Source organism: Lepidochelys olivacea, assembly GCF_965140295.1.
Source record: "Lepidochelys olivacea isolate rLepOli2 genome assembly, chromosome: 8".
NCBI classification, from domain to species: domain Eukaryota; kingdom Metazoa; phylum Chordata; order Testudines; family Cheloniidae; genus Lepidochelys; species Lepidochelys olivacea.
Genome location: NC_140418.1, coordinates 32,477,121 through 32,486,475, shown reverse-complemented (window position 1 = coordinate 32,486,475; position 9,355 = coordinate 32,477,121). Strand labels below are relative to the sequence as shown.

Here is a 9,355-nt window from a genome sequence, read left to right as displayed (position 1 = left end):
GTGCTGGTTCAGCAATACCACTTGGCACATACACAGGTATGTGTGTTTGGAAGAGGGGCCCGTCTTTAAAAAAAAATCTGGTCCAGGATTTTTAACCCCACAGTGTCCCTTCAAGACCTGAGCACCCGCAGGCTACAAAAAAGACTCCCTTCTGTACATCTTTTATTTTTATTATTAAACTCAAAATCTTTAAAACTGTTCAACAAAATATCATACAAATTGCCATTGGATAATAGCATTTGTGAAGCAATGCATTTCTGCTCCAGTAAAATGGCTTCAGTTAGCACAATTTATATTATTTGCCCATACTTCCTTAAGTCCATCATGGTCCTTCCACGATGAAGAAAAAAGTTACACTGCTGCACGCACATCGACAGAGTTCTTAGGCTGACACAATGGTGGTTTGTCGTTCAGCATGTGTCACAATCCAGGGATGCCAATATTCTGCCTAGAGCATCTGAACGTTGCCATTTCTCATATGATATCAGTATCATCATGGGTCACATTATTCATGATTACTCACAACATTGCAATGCTTTCAAAGTAACAGGAAAACTAACATCAAAAGTAGCAGACACATTACATTTGTTGCATCATTACTGACATTCTTATTTTCAATAGATTTGTTGCCTAATATGCATGTTATGTGCTTTAAAACTGCTGGCATGGTTATGTAGATTAACTAATGAATTAAGTCAGACAAATCATCTGGCCATTATTTAAACATTCACAATTTTGAGAAAACGTGTACAGCTGATAGCACTGATGGATATTCTAACTGCAACTGAGAAGCCAGCACAATAACTGCCTTCCAAATACTGGTAGTAGGTTTCATGATGGGATGAGATCAGACTGTCACAGTATGTTTTATTTAATAAGCTGTAGTAGTAAGTATTTGCCATAAATACTGCAGACCCCATTTATGAATCATGGGAGGGTTTGCAAGTTTACAAACTAACATTCATAGAGGATTTAAAACCAAAAGACATTTCTAAGCAGAATAAAATTCTCTCACAGTTACTGGCTCTTTTTCATCCATGCGTGCTTTGCACACAGTTCATAAAGAGAAGGCTTACTGTGCATCGATGCATACCAGCCTATGGATGAGACATTGCCAGATAAATTGTGGGATGAGATACAAGATACAATGGACAATACATGAGTTCTTAAAGAAAGTTACTCTGTCACCATTTGAATTTACAACTAGAACTGTTCAGTAAGGGGGAATGACTTCTGATACTTTCTACAGTATACGTGAAGATACAGCTGTCAGATGTGCTAATCCTGCTATTTTAGGTATCAGTAACAGTAATTGGAACTGAAGTATTAACCCAGGGTGGAAACATTATCATGCTGTCATAGGGCCCAATCCTGTACCACTAAAATCAAAGTGAGTTTTACCATTGACTTCAGCAGGAGCACAATTAGGGCCATGATGTTCTGTGGCCACCCTACACATACAGAATCCATGGTTAATGGCAGTAACAGAATCAGGGCCTTTGGCTCCCAAAAAGAGAAGCTAAAGCAGCATTGCCACTAACTCAGGCCCTAATTCAGCAACATGCAATCATGAATGATCCCAGTGGAAGCCAATGGGACCTGTCATGTGCTTAAGGTTGTGTGTGTTGCTGAATGGAGGCCAAACTCAGCAGAAGGTACTTAAAAACATTAGAACAGTCTGGACAATAGTGCACCCTAGTACAGCAGTGACTTCGTACATGGATTAACAAACTAACACACTACAGTTTTGTCTCCAGCTAACAAGAAGGTAACCTGCATTATCAATACAGCAGTTCTGAAAGTTTATACCAAGAAAAACATCAGGGGCCGAACTCATCACTGATGTAATTCTACTGAAGTCAATAGTGTTACCCAAGAAATTAATTTGGCCTTAGGTATTGGGGTGTGGCCTCAGGTACTGTGCTTATAATGGTCTGAAAACAGTGGGTGGTTATCAAAGCTACTGGTCTAAGATTATGATAAGACAGTGCCTAAAATGCACCCCCTCTTTGTGAGCTGGCTTGATTTAGACTTTTTCCCCAGTCTGTGGCCCTTGTGACATCTCCCATTCCTCACACAAACACAAACACTTTGGGTGTATGTAACTGACAACTTTCATAAATAATCTTATTTTTGTATGCAGTTTGTTGTAGCTGCGTTGGTCCCAGAATATTAGAGACAAGGTGAGTGAGGCTGAAATAAAGGAGAGCTCTGTGTAAGCTTGTCTCTCTCACCAACAGAAGTTGGTACAATAAAATATATTACCTCACCCACCTCGTCTCTCTAGTAATCTTATTTTGCGTACTACACCTTTACATTTCTAGGAGTCCACAGGCTGCAACTGCCATTTTGTGAGCAGAGTTGATACAGCATGTTACAGAAAATACACACTGCCTGTCACTTTAAGTCACTTTTTTCCTTTTTTTATTTGGCTGTTTTCTCTTAAAATGAAATTAATAATTCGGCTTGAAAACTTGTAGTTGCACTATGTGTAAATAAATTGGCCTTGTATTCAGAGCTGGCCTTACCATGAGGCGAACTGAGGCGGCCGCCTCAGGTGCCAGACTGTGTGTGTGTGTGTGGGGGGGGCGCCACTAGGACCCAGAGTTTCAAAGTTTTGGCCCAAGCAAGGGGGTATGGGGGTGTCATTTGAGCTCTCTGCCTCAGGTGCCAAAATGTTGTGGGCCGGCCCTGCCTGTATTAAATTTAAGCTTCTGTACCTAAGGTGGGATTGCAAGAAAAATGAAGAGGCAATAGGATACAATTTCTGATTTATTCCACCTTTGATTTACTACATACTTATTCATCAAGATAATAGCTAGATGGAGGAGACATAGTACAACTGGACTGTGCTACCCTCACAGCATCTCACCCCTTTGCAAGGCACAGCACACTGGTGGGAGTTGCCATGTCCTACATCTTTTGAAGGAACAAACTCATTGTTGGTGTTTGGTGTGAGGTAGCCAGAAAAGCAGAGTAAGACTCCAGTCCTGCCGGCACTAAAACTTTCCTCACTTGAATAGCTGCTGACTTCAGTGGGGCTCCTCACATGAGTCAAGCCCAACGCCTGTGTAAGCCTGTGCCAGGACGTGTTACAGGAGCATCCTCAGTGGTGGTGCAAACACAGCATTGCACAGGTATCAATCGGATCTATGTCCACATCAGCAATATGTCTGTGGATCAATAGGTTTTATAAAATATAGGGCTATAGAAACAAGTGATTTATAATATGCAAAATATATGGGAAAGTTTCCACTTACCTAATATTTAAAATATAATTTCAGTGCTGACGGTATATTTGTAATATAGTCTCTAATAAAAATATAGGTGTTTCCTATATGGTAGGCGTATGGCAATCCTGGACTATGTTAGGTTGTTCTCTTTTTCCTTCTTGGTTCCTCTGCCTTTAGCTGCCTGCCTGTCACAACTGCTTGCTGCTGTACAAGTGCAATCAGCCTTCCCAGTGCCCTCTGTGAACCTGTGTGGAGACAGTTACTTGATCAGGGCCTTATTCTGGACTGTTGAGTACTAAGATTTAAGTTGCCTCGCTACGTTTGGCCAAACATATTCCCTTACTCTCGCAGCCAAGAGGGGTCTCAGAAGAAAAATTTAAAAGTTCAAATAAATCCAAACATTGGGAAATACCTTGTTTTAAAACAATGTAAAACTACAAATGATATATTTATTAAGGGTGTTCCAAACCATACAGAAAGGACCATGGTCCATTGTAGCTGTTCAGGTGGGAGATGCATACTGTATACTAGAGGCCCACTTTGTGGCTGGGAAAACTGGTGGGCATTTAATGGTAAAAGCATGCCCCGCACAGTTCCAGCCTGTTAAAATCATCTTGTCACACAGGAACTCAATGTTACTCAATGGGATTCATTCTGTAATGTAGAAATTGTATATGGAAAAGTATATTCTTCTCCTCTAATGTATATCGGCTTGATGCTCCTCTGGCTGGTGTATATTAGAAGCAACTCCATGAAATTCAATGGAGTAACACCAGTTTACGTAAGAGAAAAATCAGGAATGTTGAGTAAAGTGGGATATATGGTTTTTAAATGAATTGGACCCCCTCCATTTAATATAGTAAATAAATCTGGTGTTAGTTTTCAAAATCTAAACAGAGATGTCCTGGTAGATTAGGTTTCTGCCAAAGCAAAATAAAGAGGACATTTATAAAACACGTTGTTCTATGTTGGAATGGACTGAGCTTCCACTCACAATAAATGGCTTAGCAAGCTCTTGATATGGTGCTACCAGATGTAATCAAGTTTGATAGATTAAAAGCAGCAGAACTTGTGACTAGCAAACAGAAGGTTGTATATTATTCATTAACTTTAAGCAGCAGGTCTCACTCATCAGGTTTTATTAAAATATTAGCATGCTTCCAAAATGAAATAACTTCCAGTCAGTATCTCTTGGGGAGGAGAGATGGGAGTTTGTTGCATTCGGAAACGAAGCTCGGTTGGAGATGCCTTACACAATCCTTGTTCACGCAACATAGCAGAGTTGTAAAAAGCCTTCATCCAGAAAGAAGGCATTCATTACGTACAAAGTCTCTGGTTCCTATGCTGCATTCCAGATGCTGTTACATCACATTCTCAAAGAGCTGTAAGGACCTCATAATATTGTCATCCTGGAAGCAATGAGAAAAACATACACTTAAGAGTGGTATTGAAAAGCTGTGTTCTTAAAGCTTTCTATGGCACTTTGCAGCACAGCCAGTACCAAATATTTATTGCTGCAGGATGTGGTGGCTACATTTTTGTAGCATCCTAGGTGAGCCTGATTCAATGCTTACAAGCTTAGACCTGGATTCAGCACAGCACTTGGGCTCATTAGGCAGCATGCAGTGTGTCTCTGTACGACTTAGCATATGCTTGAAGTTAAACACAGGTTTAAATTCTTTGCTGAATAACGAGAGACTGAAGCACATGTTTCAGTCCTTTACTGAAGTGGGGCCTGTTCTTAGCTCCGTGTGGGCAGACTTTGCAGCCTGCATGGAGCCCCATTGACTTTGAACACTTACATGTGTGCTTAACTTTACACACCTGAACTGTCCAATTGAAGTCATAGGCCTTAAACTGATGTGCAAACTGTACCCAGGGTTTACTTGATCCACCACTAAAGTGCAGCTACTTTCTGATTGAAATACATGAAATCTCAAATGCCCTTGATTTCCACCTCCTGAATCCAAATGACAAAATTAGGGTTATACCTGGGGAAAAACTGATTTAAAAAGTTTCTCATGAGGGAAATTTACTATAGAGCTTGATGTTTGATATACCCAAAGCTGAGTCAAATGATAGAGCTTTATATTTCCGCCCACCTGTCTCTTTAAATCCGTGACTTTGGTCTGATCTACCATGCATTGTGAACTAGCTGAGCTGCAGTGCAAGATACCAGTGATCTTAGCCTTGGTTGGCAGCCATTTATCAACGACCCAGGGAAAGGTCTGTGAGGAGGTAGCAGAGCAGACTCAACCCCTTCCCTCTTTCCCCTCTTCAGCAACAGAGGAATTTTTGCTTCTCAAACACACTCCTTTCTCTGCCAACTCATCCCCAAGTCCTTTCCTTGAATGCCTGGGCAAGGGGAAGGAGGCAGGAGTTGAACTGAGGTTGGTCCCTTGTTCTCCATGGACCAAGGAAGAGCCCCTGCATCCTACCACAGTTAAGTCAAATACTATTATACTATCAGATATTATCAATGTTTAGACAAGGGAAGCAGGTTTTACTAGTCAATGGTAATGTGACATATATTTAGTCTTCAGTTGAATTGCATGATAAAGCAGAGGTCTCTAATTTTCTCTATTCTGCCTTTAGAAGGCATGATCTCAATTTGTTCTTCTTTCAGATTAGGCCAGATTTACAAATAGAGGCTGTATATTTTGAAAAAAGAAAATAATATTTTGCTGTTAAATTAAAAACAGTTATAACACTATGCAAGTTGAATTACTGATGTTATAGCTGTGTAACGCCTAGACACACCAAGATCAGGGTCTCAGTGTGAGAGGTGCTGTAGAGACACAAAGTAGAAGACAGTCCCTGCCTCAGAGGGCCTAAAATCTGAACAGGCAACTCCCACACAGAGTGGCTGGAAGGAAATATCTTCCTCATTTTACAGCTGGGGAACAGACATACTCCAATTAAATGACTTGCTCACAGTCACACAGGGAATCTGTGGCAGAGGTGGGAATTCAGTGCCGATCTCCCAAATCCCAGTTCAGTGATTTACCCACAAGATCATCTTTCTTCTTTGAATGATATGATACCTGAGGTTGGGCAATTGCTGCAATGGACACAGTCACAAACACCGATGGAATCATTCATGCCTATACAGATTTTGCAATATAAAACCTAGAGAAATCACCCACTGTTAATGAACATGGGAGAAACTCAATACAAATTCCACATGGTCTCTGCAGCACAATCCTTTGCATCTGCAGAAAAGAATTGCTTTTGAATCTGGCCTAGAACAAGCAGTTCCTTTAGTCCCATGTAAATGCTAACTTTGTTTCCCACATCTGATCTCTCACCAGCAAACATCCATGCATGCATCTTCACTGGGCTAAGCACAGCCGGAGAGAGCAGTCATTCAGTGTCATCCAACCAGAGGATGGTAGCTTATCACTTTTCCATTTACAGTACTTCCAAATCAGGTGTGCAAGGGGTGACAGTCTTCAAAACCCAACATCTAAAGGTCCAGCAGATGCCAAACATTTTTGTTCCAATTTTTATCCATCATTTACACCTGTGCAGTCTGATCTGGTAGCAATGTGCCCTCACTTTGCACAGGTATAAATGTTTACACAGGTACAATTCAGTGGAGAATCAGGGCCCCTGTTTTTAGGGCAACCACTGCTCGAATTCCCAAAAACAGAGCCTATGATAGGAACATACGCATTGCCAGACTGGATCAGGCCTAAGGTCCACCTAGTTCAGGATCTAGTCCATCCAGTCTCCAACAGAGGATAGAACCATATGATTCATAGGAAGGTGTAAGAACCCCCACAAACAGGCATATAATCTGGGATAACCTGTCTCCCTCCCTACCCCATACGTCTCATCCAGACCTCTAATAGTTAGAGATGGGTTTAAAGTTTGAAGTAAAAAGCTTGATATCCCTGCCGAAATTTCTATTATCACTGATTATAACAACTCTGAATATTCTTGATATCCATATAAATATCTAATCCCCTTTTGAATCTTATTAAATTCCTGGTGTCAATGACTTCCTGTGGCATTGAGTTCCACAATTTAATTACAAGTTGTGTGAAAATGCATTTCCTTTTATTGGTTTTGAATTTCCACCTTTTAATTTATTTTAATGTCCCTTGCTCATGTCTTATGAGTCAGGGACAACAGAAGCTCCCAACCTATCTTCTCTAGACCACTCATTTTATACACCTTTATTGTGCCCTCTCTTATTTGTCCCCTTTTTAAGGTAAGCAACCCCAATCCTTTCAATCTCTCTGCATGGAGAGTTTTTGCAGAGGTCTTATGACCATTCTTGCTGCTCTTTTCTGAACCTTCTGCAATGCTGAAATGTCCTTTCTGAGATGAGGTGACCCATACAGCGCACAGGATTCCAGGGGAGGCTGCACATTGATTTATATAAAAGGCTTCAGTTTTGGTATTATTCTCTATCCCATTCCTTATGCATCCTAACATCATTTTAGGGATTTTGACCACAGTTGACACTGAACACAGGATTTAACTGAGTTTTCTTCACTGACACCCAGGTTCCTTTCCTGAGTTGTTACACCTTATAGATATCTAAATTAACTACAAGAGTAGTTTAGTTTTTCCCCCTCCAGTGTGCCTTATTTTGCATCTGTCAGCATTAAATTTCATCCGCCATCATGCTGTCTATTGATCTAGACTGTTTAGGTCTCTAAAATTCTTCAGAGTCTTCTCCGGTCCTGATTAACCCAAATAAATTTGTATCATCTGCAAATTTTGCTACCTCAGTACTCAGCTACATGGGACCTAGTACGAATCTTGAAGGTACCCACCTGTTAACCATTTTGTTATGATAAAAATTGACCATTTAATCCTACTCTTTGCTTTTTGACTCCTACCCAGTTTTTAATCCAAGAAAATATTTCACCTCTAACACCTTTTCAAAGGCTTTTGGAAGTCTAAATAAATTATGTTATCTGGTTGTCCTTTCTGCACCCATGTTACTGACATAGTCAAAGAATTCTAAGAAATTAGTGAAACATGATTTTCCTGTGCTGAATCCACGCTGGTTGGACTGTATCCAATGTGTTGTTACTCTATTTTTAATGTTTGATTCAACGAGTATGCCCAGTACAGATGTAAAATTTACAAGTCTATAACTCCCCAGATCATCCCATGAACCTTTTTTTAAATATGCAGAAACATTTGCTACCTTCAAATACTCAGAAAAAGTGGCTATTATTAATGACAGGTTTCAGAGTAGCAGCCGTGTTAGTCTGTATACGCAAAAAGAAAAGGAGTACTTGTGGCACCTTAGAGACTAGCCAATTTATTTGAGCATAAGCTTTCATGAGCTACAGCATCCGATGCATCCGATGAAGTGAGCTGTAGCTCATGAAAGCTTATGCTCAAATAAATTGGTTAGTCTCTAAGGCGCTACAAGCTTTTCTTTTTATTATTAATGAGTGGTTATATGGTTTTGTTAGCAGCTCAGGTGCTTCATACTTCAACTCCTTCAGAACTCTTGGTGTATACCTTCTGGGCCTGGCAGCTTACTATATTTTAAATCAATTAATAATTTTCTCCAGCACAAATTCAACTGTCACCTCTATCTCTGAGTGTACCTCATCTTTGTTACCAGGAAAGATCAGGTCGATCCAGTGCTGGTGGTGAAAACTGATGCAGAGATATCATTTAGCTTCTCACTGTCATAAATATAAAGGGAAGGGTAAACCCCTTTGAAATCCCTCCTGGCCAGGGGAAAGCTCCTCTCACCTGTAAAGGGTTAAGAAGCTAAAGGTAACCTCGCTGGCACCTGACCAAAATGACCAATGAGGAGACAAGATACTTTCAAAAGCTGGGAGGAGGGAGAGAAACAAAGGGTTTGTGTGTCTGTCTGTAGTCGTCTTGGCCGGGGACAGAACAGGAATGGAGTCTTAGAACTTTTAGTAAGTAATCTAGCTAGGTATGTGTTAGATTATGATTTCTTTAAATGGCTGAGAAAAGAATTGTGCTGAATAGAATAACTATTTCTGTCTGTGTATCTTTTTTGTAACTTAAGGTTTTGCCTAGAGGGGTTCTCTATGTTTTTGAATCTAATTACCCTGTAAGATATATACCATCCTGATTTTACAGGGGGGATTTCTTTATTTCTATTTACTTCTATT

At 40.3% G+C, this 9,355-nt stretch overlaps 1 protein-coding gene across 6 annotated transcripts in view; it reads right to left on the bottom strand.

Annotated features, from left to right (window-relative positions):
* Window positions 1–201: 201 nt before the first annotated feature.
* Window positions 202–9,355, bottom strand: part of KCNIP1 (potassium voltage-gated channel interacting protein 1) — a 552,728-nt gene continuing 543,574 nt past the window's right edge. For 5 of the 6 annotated variants that reach the window (XM_084636953.1, XM_084636954.1, XM_084636951.1 and 2 more), the window contains one exon: window positions 202–4,642. In XM_084636953.1, the coding sequence (XP_084493079.1) occupies window positions 4,595–4,642 (48 nt within the window). In that variant the 3' untranslated portion in view covers window positions 202–4,594. The remainder of the gene's footprint in view (window positions 4,643–9,355) is intronic. The other variant, XM_084636952.1, reaches the window with a different exon arrangement.